Source organism: Emiliania huxleyi, assembly GCF_000372725.1.
Source record: "Emiliania huxleyi CCMP1516 chromosome Unknown EMIHUscaffold_153, whole genome shotgun sequence".
NCBI classification, from domain to species: Eukaryota; Haptophyta; order Isochrysidales; family Noelaerhabdaceae; genus Emiliania; species Emiliania huxleyi.
Window position 1 is genome coordinate 209,837 of NW_005201058.1, and position 27,479 is coordinate 237,315.

The 27,479-nt window shown below is 63.8% G+C and overlaps 4 protein-coding genes across 4 annotated transcripts; 1 reads left to right on the top strand and 3 right to left on the bottom strand.

Annotated features, from left to right (window-relative positions):
- Window positions 1-7,980: 7,980 nt before the first annotated feature.
- EMIHUDRAFT_229175 (hypothetical protein) lies at window positions 7,981-9,585 on the bottom strand (the record flags this gene model as incomplete). Its single annotated transcript, XM_005786240.1, has 1 exon — window positions 7,981-9,585. The coding sequence occupies one exon, from the start codon at window positions 9,583-9,585 to the stop codon at window positions 7,981-7,983; it is 1,605 nt and encodes a 534-aa protein (XP_005786297.1).
- Window positions 9,586-11,959: 2,374 nt separating this feature from the next.
- EMIHUDRAFT_441457 (hypothetical protein) lies at window positions 11,960-12,933 on the bottom strand. Its single transcript, XM_005786241.1, has one exon. The coding sequence runs from the start codon at window positions 12,716-12,718 to the stop codon at window positions 12,251-12,253; it is 468 nt and encodes a 155-aa protein (XP_005786298.1). The 5' UTR covers window positions 12,719-12,933; the 3' UTR covers window positions 11,960-12,250.
- A 1,508-nt stretch (window positions 12,934-14,441) lies between these two features.
- Window positions 14,442-15,098, top strand: EMIHUDRAFT_363743 (hypothetical protein; the record flags this gene model as incomplete). Its single annotated transcript, XM_005786242.1, has 1 exon — window positions 14,442-15,098. A coding segment is annotated over one exon (621 nt), but the record flags the coding sequence as incomplete, so codon positions are not given.
- Window positions 15,099-15,353: 255 nt separating this feature from the next.
- Window positions 15,354-16,072, bottom strand: EMIHUDRAFT_363745 (hypothetical protein; the record flags this gene model as incomplete). The annotated part of the gene is made up of 3 exons (XM_005786243.1): window positions 15,354-15,797; window positions 15,898-15,902; window positions 15,954-16,072. 3 exons carry the CDS (start codon window positions 16,070-16,072, stop codon window positions 15,514-15,516), a joined length of 408 nt encoding a protein of 135 aa, XP_005786300.1. The 3' UTR covers window positions 15,354-15,513.
- Window positions 16,073-27,479: the final 11,407 nt, after the last annotated feature.

Genomic DNA, 27,479 nt, shown 5'->3' on the forward strand with positions numbered 1-27,479 from the left:
GGAAACACGGAATGCTCTCCCAAGCCAGAAAGGAGCCTTTGACTTGCCAGGCGTGTGCCTCAGTTGCACCTGAGAAAGCGAGAAACACACGGCGCGTTACTCCGTCGGTTCGCTAATCTCATAACTGTAGTGAGAAAATCGCCCTGCGAGGCAAAATTTATGTATTTTTTTCTGATTCAGCCGCATTTAGCACAACTTCGTGCGCACAAGCAAACCGCCGTAATTGAATCCCAAGGGGGGGGGGTCAGCGGATTCAGTCAGCCCTTGGGCTGACCGCTCCCGTGTGTACTCTCGTTGTAACATTGGTGTACAGTTTGTGCATTGGCTGCAGTAAATAAAGCACCAGTGCTGTGCCGGTCCGTGCGTGCAGAGAGGCAGCACCACCACAGCGAGAGCAGCCGGCGCGAGAAGCGGAGAAGAGCGTCTACTGCCACCGCTGCACAGCAGCGCGCCTATAATACCTACCATTTAATGCCGACACCACACTGCTTCTCGCGTAAGAAGCGGTGGCGGTGCCGCGTGGAACCGTGACTCGCCAGCTCCAACGGAGCGCATTGATCGTTGAAAAGCTAGCTGAGTCTGCGGAGTTAAGTTTGAAGAAAAGAATTTAAACCCCCACGCTTATCTCCTAACACCCCTGTGTGGTGGCGGCGTGCGGTCCTCCCATCGCGTCCGGTCTTTTTTCTCTTTCTAAGCGGAGGTTCCGATGACTGGATATTCCTAGCAACTTCAGGCGCATGAGTGCTGCTTCGTTGCGGTCCGCGGCCCAGCCGGTGGAGGATAGCAACTTCAAGCGCTTCAGTCTCAGCTACGGGGAGAGCTATCCGGCGTACCAATACGGCCGCCTCGCGTGCACTTTCTGCAAGTCGCTCCTCGGCCGCGATTCCTTCTCCGCAGCCGAGGCGGCAAAGCCCATCGCAGTGCGCCGCTGCTTCGCGCATGCTAAGATATCGATCGAGGTGCTCAGGCGGCAGCAGCGTCCCATCTCGCCCGCGGAGCTGCTGCCCGAGGCGACGTGCCGCAGCTTGTGGCGGTACTTGCCACCGGGAGCAAAGGAGTTGCTGCTGCGGCACTCGTTTACTGACGCGAGGCGGCAGTGGATGGCGACCTTGAACGAGGCAGCGCCGCGCAAAGCGTTGCTGATGTCGCCCGCGGAGGAGGCGGCCAAGCAAGCACGAGCGCAGCTCGGCGCCGTCGAGCAGTGGGTGCCGCGCGGCGCAGTCTCGGATTCCTTCATGAACTCCCGTCCAGCCTGGAGGCGCAATCGGGTCGCCGCTGCGAGCACCGGCTCAATCGCTCGGCTCGCCAGTGAGCTCGTGCACGCAATGTGCAACCCGACGGGCGTGCGCTGCGACCGCCTCGACACGGCCAGCTTTGCTGTGGCGGGCGTGTCGGCAGCCGACGGGCTCGAGGCTGCTAAGAGGTGCTTCGACGTCCTGGCCGGCGGGCAAGGCACGAGCTCCGCTTCGCAGTGGGCTCGAGGACATGAGCTGAAGACGCTCGTGGGCACGATACACCGGTTCATTGTCGAGGCCGAGCGGGAGTCACGGCGCCAGCAGCCGCAGCCGCAGCGCAAGCGCGCAACGCGAGTCAACGAGGTGGCCGTTCAGGGCGGCTTTAGTGAGGGCGGGGCCTACGACAAGTCGACGGAGATGTGGCTGTTGCACGCTCGGAGGAGAAAGTGCGAGACTGCCGTGCTGCTGCCCCGCGCTGCCCCGCTCGCCGCGTCTCTCATCGAAAAGATGCGCCTCGACGGCCGGCTACCATCCTCGCCCGAGGCGCTCCGCGCCGCCAACCCTCTCGGCCGCAGCGGCGCGCTGGCTTGGCGCACGCTCTTCTTCTACAATCCGGCGGGCGTGTGGAACTGCGTGCTGCGAGCCTTTGCGAGCCTCGTCGGGCGCGGGCCAGCCAACCTCTTTGGCGCGCACGACCCGCTGCTGCTGCCCGAAGGGCTCATGACGCAGACGCTGGCGGACGCGCTTGGGTCTCGGCTGAAGGACGCGGCCGTCGGCGCTTTCCGACTCACCTACCCGTTCAAGGGCGCGCACGCGGCCGATGCCCTCGTCCGGTGTGTCGGACTGGGCGAGGGGTGCTTCCTCTACGGCTGCTTGGCTCGCAACGGCGCCGGCGAGCCTCAGCCGCACTGCATCGGCGTGAACGTGGACCTGCGAGTCGTGTACCGCGGCCCTGACGCGCTCGTCATCGAGGAGGAGGAGATGAGCGCGCCGCGGCTGCTGCTCACTCGCCTCGACGCCGAGTACGGCATCTCGTTTGACGACACCTGCGGAGTCCGTCAGCTCGAGATCAACCCGCACCACCCCGCCGCCTCCTCCTTCCCATACGCCAACCCCGCCCACCTCGCCAGCCTGCGGGCGGGGATGCACGTCTGGGGGGGCAAGACGAAGCGCAGGCGCGGCCGGGCGCGGAAGCCTGCCTCAATCAAGCCGCCGCCACCCTCGGGCGGGTCGGCGTCAACCGAGCCTCTCCCGGCCGTACCCGTGCCACCGCCCTGATGGCTGCAGTGAACCCGGGGAAATTAACCCGGCAAGTTCCTCAGCCGACGGGGGGTTGGTTTGGAGGCGGCCATGGGGAGGACACGGGGCGCGCTGGCCCGCCCGAGGGTGGCGGCGGCTTGGTTGAGGCAGGCTTCCGCGCCCGGCCGCGCCTGCGCTTCGTCTTGCCCCCCCAGACGTGCATCCCCGCCCGCAGGCTGGCGAGGTGGGCGGGGTTGGCGTATGGGAAGGTGGGCACATAGACGTGCCGCTCGTCTGCAGCTTTTCAAAAAAAGTGATGTCGGCACCTGCCTCTCACGCATGCAGGCAGATCGCTACTATAGCTAGTTAGGAGCCGACCGACCCTCGCGTCCGGTGCTCACCGACATCCCCGTCCGCCCCCCTCACCCCCGGCCGCGACGGCGGCGGCGGCGTGCGCGGCCACGCTCGCGGCGGGCCTGCTCGGCCACAACGGCGGCTGGGACCGGCGGCGTCTCGTCTAGCACTACTCGGAAGAGACGGCTAAGCGCGTCCGTGCGGTGCCCATCGTATCGCTTGATCTCCCGGTACGCGGCCTCGGGCTGGGGCACCTACGAGCATAGACGGCGCGAGTGAGTGACACTGAGTGAGAGCGCCGCCCGAGCCGACCCCCGGAGAGCAGGGGTCACGCCTGCACGCCAGCGCGACGCAGCGCGTCGAGGCTCGCGCGGACCGACTGCAGCGCAGCATGCCGGTAGTCGCCGGCCAGCCCGCCAGCCTGTGGCCACTGCGCGGCCCAGTCCACAGAGTCGTCGAAGATGCTCGGCACGTTGCCAACGGGCCGCGTGCGCAAGGCTCGGCGCACACGGGGGATGCCACCGCCCGGCCCTCGCACGTTGGAGTTGTTGTAGAGGTGCCGGAAGTCAGCGCACGCCACCTCGCACACCATGAAGAGGGTGAGCAGCAGGGCGAGCTGGTGCACGGGCTGCTCGATGTCGCACACGCCCGCCTCGATGATGGCGTTGGTGGCGCGTGTGATCGGGACCGCCTCCTGCGTGTTCCACTCCCCGTTCCAGCGCTGTGACGGGATTGAGGAGGAGTCAGTGTGGGCTAGGACGGAGCCAGGACTACCCGCGTACGCGCCTCGACACGCTGGTTGTGGACGGACGGCACGTCGCCCCGCACGCGCAGCCCTTGCTGCTCAAGAGCATACTTGATGAGAGCAAACTCGGTGCCCTGCAAGCGGACGACTACTGCATCAGGCGAAGAAGCTGGGCAGGGACGGGGCAGTACGGCCGCACCCCGTCGAAGATGTACACGTCCGGCGCGCGGCAGTCGTCGCCTCGGACACCCTCGAGGAACAACTGGTAGTGCTCCTCGGCCAGCTTTGTGAGTGCCGGCCGGACAGTCGGCAGCCAATGAGTATCGCCGTCAATCTGAGAGGGTGCGTGGCGGCCGATTCGGATGGTGTGACAGGTGTGTGGGCGGGTTTAGTGGATCTGGCACCTCCGAGTGGATGCGGAGCTTGCAGATGGAGAACTTGCCGCCGAAGGCGAGCTTCTCGGTCAGGTCGATGTGCGTGTTGTAGCCGTAGTAGTGCGAGATATAAGGCCTGCGCTCGACTGTGCGCTGTAGCTCCTCCCACCGGCGACGGGAGGCGGCCGCGTCCACTCGGCGAAGCGAGGCCTTTACGCGGTCCTTCCCAATCTGCAGCGGCGCTAAGCGCAGGTTCACCCGGCCCGTCGCATACTTTGTGCCGTGCCGCTGGCGGCTGAGCTCGCCGCGATCATACAGATCCCTGACGATCGCATCGAGCTCCGCGGGCGTGCCCGCCCACGTCCGCTTCAGCCCGTGCTGCTTCTTCAGGTTCTCGACATCCGATCTGTCGCAGCGCCACCCTTCGGCAGACAGGTGCTGTGCGATGTCCGCACACGAAAGACGGCTGTCAAGCAGCTCTCTGATTCGATGCGGCACCCACTGCGGCGCATCGACGTGCCGGAAGTGGCACCTCGGCATCGGCGCCGGCCAGGAGCGCGCGCTGTGGCTCCCGCGAGAGAGGGCGGTCGACGTGTGACACGTGGCTCCGCAATTTGCGAGAACTTGCTGTTTTTATCTGATTTTGGCAAACGCTTGCTTCGGCACTCACCGCCAGCGGCACTTCTATGGAACACGCGCGCCAAAGGCTTGTCTTCACAACTGGCACGCGCTTCTTTCATGAGGGAACCCGGACGGTGCGCACAATTTAACTCCCAACGTGTGTTGTCGCAATTTACCTGCTGCAGGCAAAAAATAAGAAAATGCCCCGAACAAGTCCGCCATACAGTGTTCTCGAGGTTCTCGAGGTGGATATCCTTATGCCGCGTTCTGTAGCGAGGATTGGTGTAACCCGAGCCACGGAGGCGTTTTCTGGCGGCCGACCGTCAGTGCACGGAGTTGCCCCTTCTCCGACTGCCCCGGCTAGTTCACGGGTTTCGCGGGAGTGACCCCATGCGTCAAACCCGAGACCTAGCGCGGGTGGGTTGGAGGGGGCTCGCCCCGTTCCTCCCCATCGGGCCGCATGAGCGGCCACGCCTCGCAGATTCGTTTCTCGCGCCTGGGTCAGGCGCGCGGGGCATCCCCCGGGTCGCTCGACCAGCGATCCGAAGAGTGGCCGCTATGCGAAGGAAAGAGCGGGGCCCTCGACGCCTCAGTCCGGCCCTCCGAGGGGGGAAGGGAAGTGCGGGGTCCCCACGGGCGCCTCTGTCCGGCCCTCCCGAGGGGGGGAGGGGAGCAAGGGGGTGGGGGGATTGGGGTGGTGGGGAGGGGTCTCGGTTTCGTGTGGCTAATGCTTGCTTTTCGGGGAGGGGCCTCAGCCAAGCGCTCATCACAGAAGTGAGAGCTGCCCGACGTCTTCCCCTCCTCCCCAGAGGCAGCGAGTAGGCAGCGAGTGGAGCACTCGAGCGCCTATACGTAGGTCTGTGAGACGGTGATGGGAATGAGCCGGCGGGTCGGGGCGGGGCGGGGTGGGGTGGGGCAGGGCGGGGCGGGGCGGGCGGGAGGGCGGGCGGGGTTATCGGAGAAATCGTATCAACAATTGGCGGTAGCAGAGCAGCAGCAGCTGCAGCAGCAAGCAGCAGCAGCAGCAGCAGCAGCAGCAGCAGCCTCGCTCCTGCGGTGTCTAACTCTTTCAGTCTATCTAGGCGGCCGCGAGGTTAATATACCGAATAATGGTGTCAAAACACCGGGGGGTGGTTGGCGCGCAGGCACCTGAGGGCGTCTTGCCGAGCGCGCAGCCGGCTCGACGTCAACCCCTCCACAACACGATGCACTGCATTGGAGGCCACACCCTCTCTCTCTACTAGACACGATGCACTGCATTAGACGCCGCACCCTCTCTCTCCACTAGGCACTCACGCTCCCTTCTTCTCTCTACTGAGCTCGTCTTCGCGCTGGTTGTGGCTCATTCCGCTCTGTACCCAGTGTGGAAGCACCAGCATTTTTTTTTACTTGGGCCCGACGGGTAGCAGTAGGCAGCTAGCCTGTGAGGAGGGCGTCCATAGACACCTCACAAGACCCCACACGCGGTCTCGTCCGTCCGTGCCTCGCCGGGCGGCGAGATTGCTAGATAGAGGTGTGGAGCGTGTGAGTGAGTGAGTTGTGTGTGGAGCAAGCCTGCTCTATCTAGCCTGGGCCCTCGCATGTTTGTTACTTCCTGTCGTCTGTTTTGTCGTTGTGCCCTTGTTTGTACTCTTGGCACCGTGGAGTGCTGGGGGGGGGGGGGTGACAGGGAGGATGTGGCCTTGAGTTATGTGCACGCCAACTCAGGGTGTGGGAGAGAGAGATTTGTTTGTTTGTCAGGGTGTGTGGCAGCCAGCTGGCTGTGTGTCTTGTGAGCCTGTTTGTGTCTGTGTGTCGCTCGTGCGTGCCGTCATCATCTGTAGCGTCCACCCGTAACGCGTTGGTGTCCAGTCCGAGCCTGGCTGTTCTTCACCTTCCTACCTACCTACCTACATGGGCTATACCAAACGGTTTCATACCAAACATAGATGAAACCGTAACACCCACCGCTCGAAGCCCAGCCAGCCATGTGGGGTGGGTGTGTATAGGGTTAGAGAAAGAAGGCCTGCTGGCCCTCTCGATCCTGTACCGTGTTTGTTATGACCCCCCCCGATGAACATACCAGTGAGGGAGGGCGAGACGATCGAGGGGTCCCGTACCACGCGGAATCGACCCTATCCAGTGCTCAAGTGCTCAAGAATATGCTGTCACAATGCCCAACGCACCACAAACACAAAAACAAGACTGACCTCGCAGAACCCCATGCGGGACCGGGAGGGTCCGATGACGTGAATGAAATCAAGCTCTGGACGCCCCTCCTCAAGACCTCCTCGACGGGCATTGGCAACGCCTCGAGTGGCGCCTCCGTTATCAAAGAAAAACAGAGAAAAATATATATCTAGGAAGTGGAACCAGTCGAGGGGGGAGGGCAACGAGTGAACGACACATGGACATGTACATGTACATGTTGTTGTTGTTGTAATACCCAGGTACTCGCTTAAAACACTGAAAGGCATCATGGGCACGCCCAGCTTCATCCGCCTTGTCAGGGCGCCTTGCGGCTGCCTTCCGCCGACGGCGACGACCTGGACTTCTCCGCCGCCGATTGGGACCCACTCAGCCTCGAGTGCCCCGACTACAACGACCCCAACTACGCCAAGCCCGCCTGCGGGGTCATCCAGGGACGTGCGCTGTCCACCATCCTCACAGCGTCTGCTTCCTCCACGACATCCAAGACAACCCGACCATGCGCCTCATCGGCTTTGCGGACGACATCTGCCAGAACGACGAGCCCTCGCACGCCGTCGCCGCCTACTCCGGACCAAAGGCCCTCCTCGAGGCGCATCCGTTGCGTGAGGGCGTCGCTTATGTCGTGCCGTGAGCGCTGTGTGGTGGGTGTCTTGAATACGACCGTACGGGGTTTTGACTAGAGCTTTTGCCATATGCCTCTTCGAAAAAAACGAGAAAAGACCATGTTGTCTTTTGTGTGCCAGAAGCAGAACACGTACACGAGAGAAGCTCTACCACTACGACGAGGTTACATATAGAAGTTGACGGATGACGCCACGCACGCAGACCGTCCCGCGCCGTTTAGACGAGCTCTACCGTACAGCTCTACAGCGCTCTCCACACTCCAGCGCTCGAACATCTATCTCTTGTCTACAGCTCTCAGCGCTCAACAGTTTACACATCCTCTACACATCCTCCCTCAGGGCCCCACAAGTTTGCAAGCACCCACGAACATGGGACAAAGGAACAGAACAGAACAGAGAAGTTGCCGCTAAAGCCACAAGAGTATCCTTGACAACTGGCCGCCAGGGACCCCGCGCATGCAAGGATGGTCAGTCGATCGGTCTACATGACGCCATCACATGGCTCTATCACTGAGCAGACACCCGAGTGAGCGCAAGCAGAGAGCAGACTCCCCGGTTAGCAAGCCCAGCAGCAAACGGCCATCGCATTGACTCCAAGCCTAGGCTGGAATCGTGAAGTTGAAGCGTTGCCAGGCTGCGCCAGCACCCTCGGTCACCTCAAAGCGCTCCTCCTTCACTTCAAGCAGACCGAACCCAAACTGCTTGTACATCGTCGAGTTTGCAGTAATTACTGCTGCCGGCGCGCCGTCCTCCGTGAGGACCGTGGCCCCCACAGCCGTCGCAATGTTCGGATCGCCGTCAAAGAGCTTGGTCCCTCCGTGCCCGAAGACGAGGGTGGGGACGCGGCCTTCGTACTCAACGTATTGGAAGAGGTGGTAATGCCCAGATAGGACAAACTTGATCGTGGAGTTGAAGAGACCGGTCGCTTCGGCAGCCAGTTGGAGAGTGTAGTCGAGCGCGAGGTAGCTGCCCTTGTGGCACGTGATGGCGTACAGGGGGCGGTGCGAAAGCAGCCCCACGGGTTTGTGGCTGTCTAGCATTGACTTGCCCTCTGCAAAGATCTCAGTATAGTTGCCGTACTCCGCGGGGAAATTGGACGGGTCAAAGCCGTGCGACGAATTCGGCGTGTAGGGAAACGCACTTTCGTTGCGGGGGTCGAGACCTGTGATCACCGTGACCTCGGTCGGACAATCCCCATCGTAATGATCGATGCCGCCACCGACAGAAGCGACCTGGCTGCTGTCGACGACAAGCCACTGAACATCGTGATAGGTGACGACGTATGGATCGGTGAACTCACTGCATGGGACGTATTGTTTGACCCCTTGCCACTTCCATTCCTGGAGGGGAGGCATCGGACGCGGGTCCAGATACCGGAACCATCCAACCCCCGACCTCGTGCAGATCTCGTGGTTGCCGCGGAGTATAATCCATGGCGCTGCGAGCAAGAGCTTCCTCGAAGGTTCGAAGAAGTCCTCTTGCCAACTGCTCCACTGATCCCCGTGGCTCGTCATGTTCGCGCATGGGCATGGGTCGTAAAATCCCTTGGTCGCGTTTTCCTCATCAACGGGGCACACGTCCGGGCACTCGGTTTCGCCGTACAAGAAGTCTCCCACGTGGATGATGACGTCAGGGTTCTTTCCAGCGAGCTCGTCCGCCATCAGCTGGTATGGCCACGAGGTCGAGACCGGATTGAGCGACTGTTCCATTCCCTGGATGTTCCCCTTCCATTCTCCATAATCAAAGCAGACTCCGGCGCTCTCGGGGTACTCGACAATGGTATCGGAGAGGTTGGCGGGGCAAGGGAGGGTGCCATTGTTTTTTACCTTGACTCGCAAGCCTGTGTCCCCGATGATCCCAAAATTGACCGGGCCCGACTTAACGGAGGGCAACTCTGTCGGCCCGAAAGAGGCGAGCGTGTAGTTTTGGGGCAGATCTCCAGAGCAGACGCGTTCAGGGAAACCGTGATCAGGGTCAGGCTCTGCATGCGTGGTGACGATCATCGTCTTCCCATCAGCCATCAGCACGGGGCAATCTTCCGTTGCGTCCACGATGGCGCGTGCGATTGGCACACTGTCGGGACCCATGATGACGTACACTGGTGGCGCTGGCGGCGGTGGTGATGCCGGGAATTCGGGCACGGAACTAAACGCGTCGGCGACACTGGCGGAGAGGATAAGAAGTGCGATTGCAAGAGGCAACATCGCTTCTGCGGAGTCGGCCGCACCTGCGAGCGGTGCGAGGGGGGAACAGCGAGTGAAGCGCATCGCCCGCCGCCTGGGAGTGGTGCGGGCGCGGCAGGTAAGCAACTGCGTGCGGCGGTCAAGACGTGCAGCTCGCAGGACGCAGCGGGTTTCGGCGCGCGGTGCGGGAGGGCAGGGCGATTGGAGGGAAAGTGCAGGGCTTGCCTTGATGTCAGTCCCTGCTGCCTTGATGTCAGGGGCTTGCCTTGATGTCGGGGGGTACACCACGGAAAAGATAAAAAAAACAGCATGATTCACACGACAGACTAGGCGCGGGCGACGGATCCCACTCCCTTTGCGGCCACTCTTGAATCGTTGGGTCGCTCTAGTTCGAAAGAATTTACGAACTAGAATTCTCCGCGCGTCCACGACCTCGGCCGACTCGGGAATGGTGACATCCTCCCCAGCGGCTGCCCACGATGACGCTCCGATCAGTCTCCTGTCTGACCTCCCGCCTGACGTCCTCGTCATGATCCTCGCCCGGTATGCAAACCACTGCCGCCCCTACCACCACGCTTCTCTGTCAAACACACTTGTCTCAGCACAACCCGACCCGCCGGGGACGCACCGCTCAGGTGCCGGAGCCCGGCCGACGTCTCCGCCGCCGGCACAACTGCTTGCATCTTTCACGGCAGCGGCGACTACGCGGGCGAGCGCTCCCTCGCGGAGCAGGCGCTCCGCCTCCGCGCGGCGGAGCGAGGGTACGACCTCCCTGCGGAGGAGCGGTCCGTGCGCCGCCTCTGCTTCCTCGCGCTGCAGCACGAGGCGAATCGGCTGGCGAAACTGGCGGCCGGAAACCAACACAGCCTCTTCACCGGGCGAGACGGCAGCGTCTCAACCTGCGGCTCGGAGTCTCGCGACCTCGCCGGCCTGCTGGGGCACGGGGAGGGCGTCACACGCCTCGCCACGCCGTCGCCGCTCCCGCCGCTCCCGCAAGGAATGTCTGCTGCGGGGGTGGTTGCGGGCAGCTACCACTCCCTGCTCCTCGCCGACGGCGGCGGGCTGTGGAGCTGGGGGACAGGTCAACACGGCCAGCTCGGCCACGGCGCCCGCCTCTCCGAGCGGCGGCCGAGGCGGGTCGAGGCGCTCGCGGGGCGGAGCGTGGTCGCGGCGGCGGCGGGCCTCTCCCACAGCGTCGCGGTGACCGCCGACGGCGCCATCTTCAGCTGGGGCGGCGGCAAGTTTGGACAGCTCGGGCACGGGGACGAGGCGCCGGGCCGAGAGAGAGAGGGCCGAGAGAGAGCCGAGAGGAGCACGAGATCGCTGATGGTCAGCCAAGGGGGAGGGGGAGGGGCGGGGAAGAGGTCTCCGAGAGGCAGCCGAGGGAGCCCCGAGAAGAGGGGGAGCGCCCGAGAGCGAGAGCGAGGCGGTGTGTCCGTAGGAGCCCCGGCTCCTCCCTGAACTGATCGAGGCTCTTGCTGGCGAGCGGGTCGTCGCCGTGTCGGCCGGGCAGAGCGGCTTCTCGCTCGCCCTGACGGCGGACGGCGCCGTCTGGAGCTGGGGCTTGGGGACGAGTGGGCAGCTCGGGCACGGCCCCGTCACCGCCCTGGCTCTGCCGAAGAGGGTGGAGGGCTTGGCCGGTCAGCTGGTCATCGCGGTGTCGGCGGGTTACGGGCATGCTCTCGCCATCACCGCCGATGGCGCCGTCTGGAGCTGGGGCGACGCTGTCGCCGGCCAGCTAGGCCACGGAGGTATGGAGTCGCGGCTCCTGCCTTCCAAGATCGAGGCCTTGGAGGGGCAGCGCGTCGTCGCCGTGTCGGCGGGGGGAGGCCACAGCCTCGCCCTCGCGGTCGACGGCGCCGTCTACAGCTGGGGCACCGGGCCGCTAGGGCGCATCGGGCGCGCGGCCGCCTTCACGCGGCACTCGGTGCTCGCCAGTGTGCATGGTGCACACCGCCGCCCCTCCCTCCCTCCCCGCACCGCTCACTCCCCGCCCCCTCCCTCCATATAACGTCTTCCTTCCTTGACCCTCCGACCGCCAGCAACTCGCCGCGCACAGGCACGCTCTCCAGCCAGCTTTTGCCGGAGAGAGTCGAGGCGCTCGCGGGGCGGGGCGTCGTTGCCGTGTCGGCGGGCGCCTTGCACAGCCTCGCGCTGGCGGCTGACGGCAGCGTCTGGGGCTGGGGAGAGGGGACGAACTACCGCTTGGGCCACGGCGAGAATTGTGCGCACGCGCTGCCCGTTCGAATCGTAAAGTGAGGTCGAACGAGAGCGATAAAACTCACACGATGAGTTTCATTGACGGGAGAGATATGTGGAGAGTGGGACACTCTCACAGTGAGGCTGAGCGGAGTGTGAGACAGTGAGAGCCACAGGCAGAGGGATCTTGCATCTTCCGCGCTTTTGTTCCCTCTTAAACTATCCAACACTCACATGGCCACTGATCGATCATGCATGGCACTCCACGCACACACAACACACATGGGATGAACCCAACCAAAATGCAAAACGATGGAGCATGTCCGATGGCAATGTGGATGGACAATGGTCAATGCACAATGGACAATGGTCAATGCACAATGGAACAACGACAGCGAGACGGACAGACTCTAGAGAGTCGCGTGGTGATCAAGCGTGACGGTCAACGAGAGCCCCGAGAGTCGAGGTACTCCCAAGAGGAGCGTGTCTACTCACGCGCTTCGTCAAATGCCTCTGCCACCGCGTCCGAGGTCAACGCGAGCCCAGAGCGCGCACGGGGGAGGGGCTCCCCGCCGCTGCCCCGCCTGCCGCGCGACGACGAGATGGAGAAGCACCCCGAGACGCGCTCGGAGAAGCGCCCTGAGACACGCTCCGAAAGGCGGCACACGTGCGCGACCTCGTCCGAAGCCCAGCGCTGGCCCGCGATGACGAGTCGGCCGGCGCCGCGCAGCACAGCCATGAGCTGTCGTCGCGCCGGCTTCTTGCTGCTCATCTCGCCCACGCGCATCGCCCTGGCGAGCACCCTGTCCGAGCCGGCGGGGAAGAAGAAGGCGAGGTGGCGGAGGAGGCGCGTCTTGATGGCGCCAGCGAGCGTGCCGTCGATCGAGTAGAAGACGTCGCGCCGCCCGACCGCGTGGGCGGCCACCATGATGGCGGCGCATCGGTCGGGCGACATGCTCTTCTTGGTCAGGTCGAGGTCGACCGCGCCGTCGCCGGTGCCGAGGCGCGCATTGTTCACGGGCGTGTTGACGGCGCCGGGATACGCGAGCGTGACGGTCGGCGGGACCGGCTCCGAGATTCCGAGCTCGACGCGCAGCGTGTTGAATAGCCCTTGAGCGCGAACTTCGACGCAAGAAGGGAGCGAGCGTCTTCGACGGCGTCAGCAAGTCGCTCATCTACTCGCGCGTTTTTTCTCTCTTTTTCCTTTTTCACGGCCTAGATTTAGCACACGCGCCTCAGCTTGCATACACACTCATACATTGGATTGTCATCGCCTGTGAGTGCGAGAAGGGCTAGCCGCAGGCAGCTAGCCCATGAGGAGCGCGTCCATAGACACCTCACTAGACCCCACATACGGTCTCGTCCGTGCCTCGCAGGCCGGTGAGATTGCTAGAGGTGGAGCAAGCTGCTCTAGCCTCACATATCACTTCCTGTCGTCTGTTGTTTGAGTTGTGCCCTTGTTTGTGCCCTTGGCACCGTGGAGTGCTGGGGGGGGGCGACAGGGAGGATGTGGCCCTGAGTTATGTGTACGCCGACTCAGGGTGTGTGGCAGCCAGCTGGCTGTGTGTCTTGTGAGCTTGTTTGTGTCTGTGTGTCGCTCGTGCGTGTCGTCATCATCTGTCTAGCGTCCACCCATACCGCGTTGGTGTCCAGTCCGAGCCTGGCTGTTCTTCACCTTACTACCTACCTTCACAGTGTAATTTTACCGAAAAAATGCCATTTTTTTAAATGAACTCGGGGGCACGGCACTGCATTTTTCTGGTCGTGTCGGTAGCCGTAAAGCCAGCCGGAGAGAAGAAAAAGGTCGCCATCCTGCCAACCCGCCTCGCCGACCTGGCTGGGGCGACCTGGCCTCGCTGCACGCCCTCGTCTCCGGGCGGCGGACGCGCGATACGTCGCTCGCGGCCCAGCTCGACGCGCGGCACGACACCGAGAAGCGGTCACGCTGCTCACCTGGGCCGCTCGGCACGGGCAGGCCGAGGCGGTGCGGCTGCTGCTCGAGGGCGGCGTCGGGGCGGCTGACAGCTACGGCGCTACCGCGCTTCTCCTCGCGAGCGAGGGGGGGCACCTCGAGTGCGTCCGGCTGCTCCAGCAGGCTGGCGCGGCGACCAACCAGGCCAAGGAGAATGGCGTCACGCCGCTGCTCATCGCGAGCGACAAGGGCCACCTCGAGATCGCCCGGCTGCTCCTCGAGGTCGGCGCGGCAGTCGACCGAGCAATGAGCGACGGCACCACGCCGCTGAGCGCTGCGAGCTTCAACGGCGAGATCGAGTGCGTCCGGCTGCTCCTCGAGGCTGGCGCGGCGGTGAACCAAGCAGACGCTGAAGGCTACACGCCGCTGTACGTCGCGTGCCAGGAGGGCCACCTCGAGTGCGCCCGGCTGCTCCTCGAGTCGAGTGCGGCGGTCAACCAAGCCAACGTCAACGGCGCCACGCCGCTGTACATCGCGTGCGAGGATGGCCACCTCGAGTGCGCCCAGCTGCTCCTCGAGGCTGGCGCGGCGGTCAACCAAGCCCGCAACGACGGCGCCACGCCGCTGTTCATCGCGTGCCAGGATGGCCACCTCGAGTGCGCCCAGCTGCTCCTCGAGGCTGGCGCGGCGGTCAGCCAAGCCGGCAACGACGGCGCCACGCCGCTGTTCACCGCGTGCCAGAAGGGCCAGCTCGAGTGCGTCCGGCTGCTCCTCGAGGCTGGCGCGGCGATCAACCAAGCCAAGCAGAACGGTGCCACGCCGCTGTTCATTGCGTGCCAGCTGGGCCACGTCGACATCATCCGGCTGCTCCTCGAGGCCGGCGCGGCAGTCTGCCAAGCCCGCAACAACGGCGCCACGCCGCTGCTCATGGCGTGCTGGCAGGGCCACCTCGAGGTCGCCAAGCTCCTCTCCTCCTACGGCGCCTCCCGCGCCGCTACGCCCTTCGGCACGCCCGAGGAGGCCGCAAACAGCCGCGGCCACGCCGACCTCGCCGCCTGGCTGGTCGCCAGCCGCGGCTGGACGCCGCTCGCGCACCTTGAGACCCTCACCGCCGCCCGCGCCACCTGCCTCCTGCGCAGCGGCGCAAGCTTGCACGAGGGCGAGCCGACGCCGCTGCGGCGCGCCGCGGGCGGTGCGGGCGAGGCGGCGGCGCTGGTCCGGCGGGCGGCGGCGCTGTGGTCGCCGGCAAGCCACTCGCTCTTCCCCGCGGCGGCCCGCGCGCGGGCGGCGCTCCTCGTCCTCTCGCTCTACGAGATCCACGAGCGGTACCACCTCGACTCGGCCGGAGCCACGAACGGCATCGCGGCGCTCGACTTTGGCCACTGCGTCTTGGGCTTCGCGATCACGCGCGAGACGGAGTAGGGGCCCTTTGTGCGCAGCGCAGCACTTGGTGCCGCGCGGTGATCTCGGTCATGCGGATCGGCTAACATGACGCCTTTTGGTCAGCGGTGGGTGGAGATCAGATGTGTACCGCCTGACCGCTGACGCTGTGTGGTTTTCACATATCACATAGGAGCAGGGCGAGGCCGCGCGAAGAAGAACAGGGAAACCCGCCAAACAGCAGGGGCCGGCAAACAAAGAAGAAAAACAGAGCCAAGCTTCGTGGCGAAAAGAAGAAGAAAAAAGAAAATGGAGTTTTTTTCTCAGGGCGGAATCGGGAATGAGCGGCGCCCTCTTGCCAACAACCGCCTCGCCGACCTGGCTCGGGGCGACCTGGCCTGGCTGCGCGCCTTCCTCTCCGGGCGGCGGACGCGCGGCACGTGGCGCTCGCGGCTCAGCTACCGCTTCTTTGGCGCGGCGCGGCCCTGCTCGACCCGCGGCAGCTCGAGCGGCAGCTTGAGGCTGCACGCCGTCGAGCCTCGCGTGCGCGGCATCGCACAGCCGAGTTGGCGGAGGTAGAGGTTCGCCTCCTTGGGCGTGAGAGAGAGCAGCTTGGCCAGCTCGGCCGTGTCGCCCTGCCCGTGGCCAATCCAGAGCGCCAGCGCGAGCGCGTGCATCGCGAGCTTGTGCTTGCTCTCGGACGTGAGGCGGCGCGTCACGGTCAAGTCGTCGGCCGACGAGCCTGCGCCATGAGGAGACGCGTGAATACGAGAGCCACAAACTCCGGGGGGGAGGGAGAGGGAGGGAGGGAGAGAGAGAACACCATTCGGCGTCTGGGCTACGAGATCTGGGGAGAGATCTGAGGAGAGTCGGGGCTGCACTCGGCATCTAAGCTGACGAGCCCCCCTGCGGCGCCGTGAAGCGGACGAGCAGCTCGCGCCACGCGTCCATCGGCTCGATGCCTGGGGGCAGGAGAGGAGGAGCACACAGTCGGGGTGTGGACGAGTATAGGAGCATGCGCAGGTGCGTGGAGGTGGAGGATGGAGTAGGTGCATAGGGCAGGAGAAACGGGTCGCTGTGCAGGAGGTGCGTCTATGAGGGCCATCCCGGCGAGCGGAGAACGGCCTTCTGATCACTCTCGTCCACTCCCGTCCACTCTTCGGCTAATCTCGTCCCCTCTCGGCTAATCTCGTCCACTCTCGGCTAATCTTGTCCACTCTCGGCTAATCTCGTCCACTCTCGGCTAATCTCGGCTAATCTCGTCCACTCTCGGCTAATCTCGTCCACTCTCCGCTAATCTCGTCCACTCTCGGCTAAACTCGTCCACTCTCGGCTAATCTCGGCTAATCTCGTCCACTCTCGGCTAATCTCGTCCACTCTCGGCTACTCTCGTCCACTCTCGGCTACTCTCGTCCACTCTCGGCTAATCTCGTCCACTCTCGGCTACTCTCGTCCACTCTCGGCTAATCTCGTCCACTCTCGGCTAATCTCGGCTACTCTCGTCCACTCTCGGCTACTCTCGATGCCGAGCTTGCGGGCGAGCGGGTGGTGGTTGTCGCCGTCGGCGGCGGCGGGAGGCGGGATGGCGCGGCTCTGGCCGTAGAGGCGCACCATGTAGGTGAGGTACAGCAGCCCGCGCAGCACATCCGCCCGCTCGCTCGTCTGCCGCTCGGCGACGCGACCAGCCTTTGGCAGCGCAGACCGCAGCACGCGCAGCACGAAGGGCGGCCAGACGCGGATCTCCTCGCCGGCCATGGCGGAGAGCTGCGCCTCGCTGCGCGCCGCCTCGTCGAGCGACGCCCATTTGAGCGAGCCTACGGGACGTGTCATAGAGGTGTCCTGGACATGTCCTGGACATCTCGTCGAGCGACGCCCATTTGAGCGAGCCTACGGGACGTGTCATAGAGGTGTCCTGGACATGTCCTGGACATCTCGTCGAGCGACGCCCATTTGAGCGAGCCTACGGGACGTGTCATAGAGGTGTCCTGGACATGTCCTGGACATCTCGTCGAGCGACGCCCACTTGAGCGAGCCTACGGGACGTGTCATAGAGGTGTCCTGGACATGTCCTGGACATCTCGTCGAGCGACGCCCACTTGAGCGAGCCTACGGGACGTGTCATAGAGGTGTCCTGGACATGTCCTGGACATCTCGTCGAGCGACGCCCACTTGAGGTTGCCCCACGCGATGTCGCCGACCATCCCGTCGCGCGGGTACGCGTCGCGTGCGGCCGACGCGGCGAGGTCAAAGCGAGGGTGCGACGGCCTCTTCTGCTGCTCGGAGAGGGCGGCGGCGGCGTCCTCGGCGGGGGTCGCCTCGAGCGCCGTGCTAACCGTCGCGTTGAGCGACGCGCCGTCCAGCACCGCGTCATGCTTGACCAGCTTGGCCGCGTTGGCCGCGAGCTTCTTCCGCGCCTTTTCCGAGCCGAGCAGCTTGACAACCGCCTCCTTGCCCTCGCGACCCGACGCCGCGCCGCCGCCGCCCGCCGCCGCCGCCGCCTCGCCCGCCGCCGGCGCGGGGGCGAAGGCCGGGTCCGGCTCGGCGGCGCCCATCAGGAGCGGCGCCGAGAGCGCGTGGAGGCGCACCACACCCGAGCCCTTTTTGCGCACGCCGAGCAGGTAGGAGCCGTGCGCTGCGCCCGGCGCGCCCGCGAAGCTGACGCGCTGGCCGCGCGCCCGCACGCGCACCCGGTCCGGCACCCGGCCCGACCCGGGCTTGCGCTCGAGCCGGAGCTGGAGCGGCTCGCTCGGCGGCCGGCCGTCACGGAAGCTGAGGAGAACGGGGCCGACGCGGCCGGACGCCGAGGGAGCGCACTCGAGCGTAATCGACGGCATGGCCGCGAGGCTCGTGAAAAGTACGCAGGCACGGATTTTCAGCTATGTCGGAGGGGGGGAGGGGCGCGGCCTCTGAATTCTACCCCGGATACAGCCCGGCAGCCAACTGGCTGTGTGTCTTGTGAGCCTGTTTGTGTCTGTGTGTCGCTCGTGCGTGTCGTCATCATCCAGCGTCCACCCATACCGCGTTTTTCGGTTGTTGTTTTGTTTGTTGTTGGGAGAGAGAGATTAACAAAACACAAATCGATGAGAGATTTGTGTTGTTGTTGTTGGCAAACCAAGACACAGAGCTCACACAGGATCACATACCGCGTTGGTGTCCAGTCCGAGCCTGGCTGTTCTTCATCTTCCTACCTAACCTAACGGTTACTGGACCGTCACGTGTTCAACGACGTTGTGTGAACAGTGTTCAACCACGGCGCTGTTCACAGCGCGCGCGGACGGCCGTTCTGCGAGTCCAGCTCCGCTGGACTTTTGTAAAGCATGCTTGTGGCAAGTTATAGACGCTAGTATCGACCTCAGAGACCCAAACCCGAATTAATAATTAAGGCTCAAAGTATGGTTGAACAACCGTTGAACAAACAGGTTGAACAACGATATCCGACTAGTGCGACCGCTAGACGGCGGTCTCCGCCGGCCCCAAGGCTGCCCAGCCCCAGTACCACACCGGCCACGTAGACCGTAGCGCTGGAGTTGGTCAGTGAGGCACTAGACGGGCTACGGAACCATGCGCGCGCCGGCCGGATAGGCTGCGCGCAGGGGCCGCGCCGCCTCAATTTCGCATCTCCGCTCCGCGGCCGACTGAGGGGCCAGCTCGCCCGGCGACAAGCCCAGCCATCGCCCAGCGCCCCGTATCGACGGAGGGCACGCAAAAAACCCGCACCTACGACTAGGGTGAGCCCGTGAGGGCGTCGGTGTCGGCCGCGGGCGGCTGCGAGGAGGGCGCGGGTGGGAGCATGGGAGATGCACCACCGCTCGACAAAGACGCGCCCGACGAAGCCCTGCTTGCGGAGGATGGTCGATCCTCACCTACTAGCGTCGGGCGTGTGCGAAAAAGAGCGCAAATCGGAGCTCAACTCGCGCGCGGCTGGGAAAGGGGTGTGGCACCCCTCCGAAGGCGCCTCGCGAGGAGCTGCTGCTGCCTCCAAACGCGCTCGGGCAGCACGTCGGCGCGCCTGCGGGGTTGGGGAGGTGAAACTATGCTTGCTGGCACGCGCATCCCGCACCACCCCCACGTCCGCGCGCACCATGCCGCCATCCCACCTCACAGCCAAGCGCCATCGCCGTCGGACGCGGCGACGCCGAGCGGTGGCCTCGCAGACGACGAGCGCGATGAGGCCGCCGCGCCGCCGGGGTGGCCGGCGCGTGCCAGCCGCTGGCCCGTCCAGCGTGGCGGGACCGGCTCGCCCATCCTGGCCCGCGCGCTTGCCGACGCGAGAAGATCGCGCGGGAGGGCAAATCTTGGGCAAAATGCCCTGTTTGCCAATTTTTCACGCCGACTTCACGTCGGAACGAGTCGGATCGACGACTCCCCGCCTGCACCAGCGTGTGCGCCTTGCAATTCTATACAGAATCGACACGTGGTACGTCTTCTCAATCGCTCGTGGAGAGGAGCTACGGCCATTCCTAAGTAGTGTTCAACGACGTTGAACATTGTTCAACGTCGTTGAACACGGTCCAGTAACCGCTAACCTAACAGCCCCGTGCTCACTCCCTTTTCTCCCAGTACAGTCTGTTGCGGGCATTAAGAAAGCGTCCCATTAAGAAACCCTACCAAGCAATTTCCGCGAAAATCTAAGAAACCACGGCGCGCCGCAGGCGCGGCCCCAAGAAAGGGCCCACACACGTGTGAACAGGAGCCCCGCTCAAAATTTCTCTTCGCCTGCGGCGCGCGCACTTGTCATTTTGCCCAAGTCTGCGGTGTTCTGGGCGGTGTGGATGGAGGTGTGTGCGTCTTCCTGTCATCCCAAGACTGCTGACTGGCGCATCGGTCCAGCGCTTCCTTATTGTCATTTTACCTAAAAATTCCTAGATCCCGGCTGACCTGGGGTGCCGGCCGAAGCTAAGAAACCACGGCGTGGGGTGGGTGGGGTGGGTGGAAAGGCTTAGAAACGGCGGCGTGCCGCGGGATCGTTTTCTTAATGCCCGCAACAGACTGTGTAAGCTAAAAGTACGTACGTCTCGAGACGTACGTACACTGAGAAATCTGACTGCGGCAAGGCGCCCACGCCGCCGCCGTCGCCGCCCTCCGCGCCCGGCCTCGCCCCCACGCCGCCGCCTCTGCCGCCCGACGAGGGAGGAAGGAAGGAAGGAGGCTCGATCATCAACGCGTACCTTCCGAACAAGCCCCAGGCCGGCGCGCTTTGATTTATTTTTCGACGCGACGCGGCGAAAAGCCGTTTCGTTCAACATAACTCGCGCGGCAGTCAAAGCCGTTTCGTTCAACATAAACCTCAAACAAATCCAGCGCCCGATTCGCAAAAATCGGGCGTCCGATCGATCGACGGCTGTCCTCGCCTTGATTGACAAAAGGCGCTTTGCTACGGATTTCGGCTCGCACCGCGCTCAGCTGTCGCACACAACATATGCTGCCGACCCGCGTCCTTCTTGCCGTGGGCGCTCTCGCTCGTGTCATGGGGCAGTGCGGTGGGGCCTCTAAAGACCCGCACCTCCATTTCGCGCATGGAGGCGTTGCCGATTTCAGGGGTCGCGACAAGACGTACTACTGTTTTTTCTCGGGTCCAAAGCTCCAGGTAAACATCAAGACCGAGGATGCCACATTTGTTATCAGCGACTCGAGGGGTTCGCTGACGGTTGACGGTTCCTACATCACCGAAGTTCACGTCTATGCTGTCGTTGGTGGCCTCAAAAACAAGCCTCTCAAGCTGTCGGTGAGCGCCTGCCTCTCGCAGCTTCGGCCACACTCTCCACTTGCAGCCGCACTCGCCTTTCATACCCACAGCCACGCTCGCGCCCTTTCGCCTGCACACACACCGGTGAGCGCTTGCTCTCCCACCCACACCGGCCACACCAGGTGTGGGCGAGCGAGCTGAACGAATTCAACACGGGCGCTAACGTAGTAAACGGCACTTGTGGCGGCGGCCCCTTCTTCCTCGGCATGGGGGAAGGGCGCTGGTGCGAGGAGTTCTCGATGAAGGTCGGCTACTCTTCGGTCGTGCTCAAGATTGACGGCTGGGCATTCAAGGTGCTGGGCAACTGGGTCTACGGCTCCCTCTCTGGCCCGACGCACCGACTCGACCTCACCATCAAGGGCAAGGGCGACGCGGCCTCCCGCTACTTGCCGCACGGCATGGTTGGGCAGTCCTTCTCCTCCAACACGGCACGGCACGGCAAGCGCGACGTTTACCCGCTCTCGGGACGGATGCGCACAACGGCGATGGCGGAAGGAGCGATCGAGGGGGACTCCTCCATGTACGAGGTGGCGGCGCCCTTCGCGATCGACTTTCGCTTCTCTCGCTTCACGACAGAGCTTGTGGCGGTTCCGTCGGGCATGCTTATGGACGGCGCTGCCTCTGCCGTGAGCGATGCCGAGAGGCCCCGGGTTGTGGACGACGATGCCTCCAGCGTGAGCGACGGCGAAGCGCCGGCGGCCGCAGCTCCGACCATGCTGCTCACCGCGTCGTTTGCACCGCCGCCCGCTCGCCGATTGGGCGAGGCGGCACCGTGCGCGCCACCAGTGGCGCCGTCTATGAACCTTGATTGGATGCGCATGATGCTGCCCTCGCCGCCGCCGCCGCCAGCACAGCCGCCACCGCCGTGCAAGACGTTCTACTCGTGCCCGATCGGCAGCTCTATCAGCAGGGCACCCTTCGAGGACGTGGAGACCTACTACAACATGGGTGACGACTGCTGGTTCTATCGCATCCCTCAGGAAGGGCCAGCGAGCAGCGAGCTGGCCATCCGCGCGACGGTGTCGGGCGGCTCGTGCGGCACCACCCCAACGACCGTCGAGATCACGGGCGCTACAGACGCCGCCAAGACCAGCCTGCACAAGTACTTTGTGCACGGGACCCAATCTGAGTGGGAGGTCATGAATGCGACGTTGATCACTGGCTTCACGAACATGCCGGGTCAGAAGCTGCAGCTGTGGACTGGCGCACCGGGCAACAACGGCTGGATACTCGCCAATTCCACGGATGTGGAATCGGCGGCTACATTTGCATCCGGCTACAACTTGAACGCGCAATGGGACTACTGCAACAGTGTGGCGCTGCAGGGCGTAAAGAAGGAGAAGGTCGAGCTGTGCTACATCTCGCTAGCGCCCTACCCACCTGGCAAGGCGCCCAACCCGCCGCCACAGCCGCCGCCACAGCCGCCGCCGCCACCGCCGCCACCGCCGCCACCGCCCTCGCCCTCGCCCTCGCCCTCACCGCCGCCGCCGCCCGCCTCTCTGCCGCCGCCGCACCCACCACCGCCGCACCCACCACCGCCGCACCCACCACCGCCGCACCCACCACCGCCGCACCCACCACCGCCGCACCCACCACCGCCGCACCCACCACCGCCGCACCCACCACCGCCGCACCCATCGCCGCCGCACCCACCGCCGCCGCACCCACCACCGCCGCACCCACCACCGCCGCACCCACCACCGCCGCACCCACCACCGCCGCACCCACCACCGCCGCCGAGGCACCAACCGCCGCACCCACCGCCGCACCCACCACCGCCGCCGAGGCCCCCACCGCCGTCCGCCTCTCCATCGCCGCCACCGCCGCTGCCTCCGAACTGCAATTCATTTTGCTATTCGAGTACCTGGGACACCGTCTGCTCCTGGGACGGCTGTAAAGGCTGCCCCGAGTGCCCATCGTCATCGCCGCCGCCGCCACCGCGGCCGCCGCGCCCCCCACCGCCATCCGCCTCTCCACCGCCGCCATCCGCCTCTCCACCGCCGCCGCCGTCGCCGCCGCCGCCGCCGAGCATGAGCGGCATATGGTGGGGTTGCCACGACGAGCAGACCTCACCCTTCCAAACGTGCAGCTACATAGATCCGGGAGCAGTATCAGGAATCAACCAGGGCATCAAACACCCACGGGTCATAAATATGACAGAGGCAAATGGAAGGGTGAGAGCGGTAGACGTCTATCCGACCTCAGGGAAACAGCCGACACCAAAGGTCCTCTTTGAGGCAGTACCGATACAGCCTGCGGCGCCCGAGGCGGAACTTTGCTGCGGCGCACCAGGGTCATACTGCTGCGACAACACCATTCGATGCCCTTGCTTCAGGGGCCCTTACGTGTTTGGTTCAGGTGAGTCGTATCCGCCGCAAGGCTGCCCCGCCACGTTGCCGTACATTGAAAAAATTCCCAATTGGGGCAATCCCAACGCCGGTTATAAGCGGGCTGACTACTTCCACTGCGAGGGTCGTAGTTTTGCCGGAGGGACTAAAGAGCTTCTACTTTGGGACTCTCGATGGTGGGTTCGCCCGCACATGGGAGTCGGTGTGAGTTGCGGGCCAGACTCACCTTGGGGTGAATGCGGCGAGGGCGCGGGCTGACTACTTCCACTGTGAGGGTCTTAGTTTGACGCGTTTGCAGCGAACACACATTTTGCCGGAGGGACTACAGAGCTTCTACTTTGCGGGGAGGGCATCGCTGGGGAGGTGGAGGGGTGGCGGGAGCAGGTGAGGGCTGGGCAGCATCTGCTGCTCACCGAGGACCTGGTGGCGCTGCTGCGCGACGCTGGCTGGGGGGGCGGGAAGTCCCGTCAGGGACGCCAGCGGGGGGCGCGGCGGGAGCGGAAGCGGTGGGAGTTGGATGAGGGGGATGATGGTTGTTTCGGCGAGCACTACGGTGCTTGCGGATTCGATCATATCATCTGCCTCGGGACCACTTCCTCTATGGCGAGGACGACGGCTTCTAAGGAAGCCGTCGTCTGCGCCTTGTTAGTGTCAGCGCGCGCCAGTCCCGTGCCCAGTGTCGTGCGAGGGCGGTTCGCTGTAAAATTCTACTTTGCGGGCGAACAATTCTGGTTCCATAAGGGAATCAACTTCCCCGGAGTAATAGTTGCGGGCCAGACTCACCTTGGGTGTAATAGTTTAGGCCAAAAGGCCACAATGGCTGACCTGGGCATGGCCTCTCTGGGGTTGAGCTGGGTCGGCCTCCTCCGGGTCTGCAACTCGCACTGCGGGGCCGCGTCCGAGCAAGCATCCGCGGCCTGCTGTTGTCCTTTTGCAGGGCGCGACCGACATGGTGATCCGCTGCGCACTGATCAGTGCTTTTGTCGGCTGGTGCTGGCTCTCTGTGCACTCGCAACGCCAGAGCGGCCGTGCTTGGAGAATGCCTTGCAATGCTGCTGCGCCTGTGAATCGAGCCGCGGCGCAAGCTCCATTGGTGAGCTGCGGTGGTAAAGGTGCAAGTGATCGAAGAAAAAATAGATATTCTTAGCCCCCCGCTACCCGGTTGCACTCGTGCGACGTAGCGGGGGGCCACAACTACGTTTACGAAAACATAAGTAGTCCCGCGAGGTGTGAATTTGGCCGCCCCAGTTAGCCCCATTTCGCCTCGAGTCGCAGCAAAATCTTTTGACGATGCACGCGCCCCAAAAGCGGCGGCAAAGGGCGGGTGACCGCAGTGCGTTCGCCGTTGCCTCTGAGGAATGGCCGAGGCCGGCGCGAAGGCTGCAGTCGCTGCGCTCAAGGACGCGACCCTGATCAAGTCCAAGAAGGCCGACTGGCGGCTCGTCGCCGCGGCGCAGGCCATGCTCCGCGGCGATCACCCAGATGAGTTCGCCGCGGCTGCGGCGATGGGCAAGCCGATAAAGCAGCGGAGGGAGGTCTCAAACTGGTTGGACAAGCTCCGCGAGCTGGAGCGGATGCGCGCGTCGCTGCGCAGCCAGCCCGGGGGCAGCGGATCGGCGGCGGGCAGCAGCTTTCTCGCGCAGGTGGGCAGCAGCCTCCTCGCACAGCCTTGCTGGATTGACGAGCATGCACCGGGCGTGCAGCAGCTGCGCGTGTCGGCGCCGGTCATCTCGCCCGGCACCCGCGGCGGGAGAGTCCCAAGCCGAGAGCAATCATCGCAGGGAGCGTCACCGCAAACGCGAGGAGGCAGCTATTCGCGATCTTCACAGGTGGTGCGTGGGAGGTCGCGTGTGCGCGTGACCGTGCTCCGTGGTGTATTTATTTCGAGTTTTGGGACTTTTTGTGTAAATGTAGCGGGGGGCCCCGCCGGAGGCTGGTTACTGATTACCTTTTGGCCCCCCTCCGAGACTGGAGACAGAACCACACCAGTATCGGACCAGAGGGACTGCCCCCCGCCCTCGCTTGTCCTGCCTGCACAGGATAGCGTGCCCCGATAACGGCGACACTTAGCGAGGGTCACCGCGCAAGGAGAGGGTGCGTAGCCTTTTTCTTTGTCCTTCTCGGGGGAATGTTCTCTCGGCGTCCATGGCCTTTTTCTGAGGTTTCGTACTAATGACGTCCTTCTTGGCACTTCGGGCGTCGGTGTGCGTATCTGTGGTGTCTAATTCCCCCGGTTTTTATTATTTCTATTATTTATTTTATTTTTTGCATATATAGGTTTTTCGGATCCAATCGTATTTCGTACTGGGACTTCCGTAACCGTTTCAAGCGCTGGTGCAAGTGATCGAAGAAAGAGTGGACCTGAGCAATAATGACGTGGCGGCAAATGATCGGAGTGGGCGTCAGAAGAGTCGTCCTCGCGAGAGGAGAGCTTGATAAACTAGAGGGGCAAAAATACGCCGCGAGGAGGGCGGAACTACGCCGAGAAGCGGGAGAAGCAGCGAGAGCAAGGGACCGACAGGCGGCGGCGGCGTCGCAGAACGAGGCAGAGGAGAGCGGCGCGCCGGCTGCTTCATGCATAGCTCTCCGGAGAGGCGGCTCGACGCGCTTTTTGGACGTTTCATCGTCGACTTTGCCCGAGTGGTAAAATGCAGTTCGGTAAAAGTTGGCCGAATGGTGTGGGGGAAACAACAAACGGAAAGGGCGGCTCCAATAGCTAGAGGTCAACATCCTCTCCGGCTGAAACAATGTGAACGTGATCTGGTCCTCACGGGGTTGACCCGTTCCTCCATCCAGATCGAGACGGACTCCGTGAAGGGCCGAGCTGCGAGCAATAATTCTTTATTAATATTATTAATTAATGCTTTTTGCACGGCTGATACCCCCCTCCCTCCCTCCGGGCCCATTCCCTGCCCCCTCCTCCCGCCACGCGTTCGGTCCAAGCCCTCTCCGCTCTTGCACAAAGGAATTGGACGATTAAGAGCGGCCGCACACTGCTCGGTATCCCCCCTGCACTTCCAAGCCCGTCCCTGCCGCTAGGGGGGGGTCTGACCCCCCCAGGAGCAGAGCGCTGCTGCTGGGGGGGGGGGGTCCCGACCCCCCCAGCAGCAGAGCGCTGCTGCTGGGGGGGGGGTCGCGACCCCCCCAGCAGCAGAGCGCACTGGACCCAGCTCCCGCCTCCCGCCGCCCCCCCTCCCGCCCCCTCGGCTCGTGTTTGAGCGGTACGCTCGAGGCGGTTGTGTTCACCGCGCCTTCGAGCCCAATACACCTTCGTGCTGTCGAGTGCTGGCGTTTTACTAAAGACTTGTGACCAGCGGCGTCGCAGCGTCGAGCAACACTCGGTGTCAGAGCGTCGCGCCTACATCAGTAGTCTCATCACCGAGTGATTGCTGGCCTGTGGCGTGTGACCTCGCGCGGATATCACCAACGACGAGCATGCGAAGATATTGAGCACTATCTGATGGACTTGTACAGCCCGCTGTGCTCTCCGCTGTGTCACGGCGTATGATGGGCTGCGAGAGCCGTATATCTTCCCTCCTTGAAGCAGAGGCGCCGCGAGGCACGAGAGGCGTAGAAGAGAGGCTGGCGTGCCCCGCACAGCCCGGTTGGCAGTAGGAGGCCCCGCCGGTGAGACCACTGACGTTTTGATGCCGACCATAAATTCTCGCAACTCGAACGCATGCTACTTACAGCTGCTGTCTGTACAGAGATGCCAGCACCCCCCAGCAGCAGAGCGCTGCTTCTGTTAGCCGTTTTTGCCCATTTTTGGTCATCCGTCAAAATATCTGAAGATCTGTCCGGGGGATTCTCCCCAAACCTTGCTCAGCTGATCCAGCACAGGTCGTAGGCCAGCCCTGGCCAAAGAAACCAGCACCTCAACCGGCTTCCCTGAGCGTCACAGCTCGGTGATCGCGCCGGCCGGACACCACTGTAACGTCCGTTCCGGGCATTTGAACGCGACCTTCGGGGGCAAAGACATGGGCTCTATGGCTCAGACTGGACTCCTCTTGGTCCCTTCTGATGCCCTAGGCCATACCTGGGCCTTACCCGGGGTTCTAGGAAAAATAAAACGTGTCGCGGCGGCCGCCGGTGTTACTGCGAGTGAAAATAAATGCGAGACGGAGCGTCTGCGACGTAATGAGCGGGACGAGAACCATGAGGGATCCATAGGTGGGGCGGGGGTGGGGGGTCATCGGGTGTTGCCAGCGGTATCCCGTCCGGGTGGGGTTGGGGGGTTGGGGGGGGGGGGGGACTGGTTGGAGAGCCGGCCACCCGCTGCCCCCTGTGCCCCCCCAGGTTTTTTTTTTGGCCCCCCCCCCCCCCCCCCCCG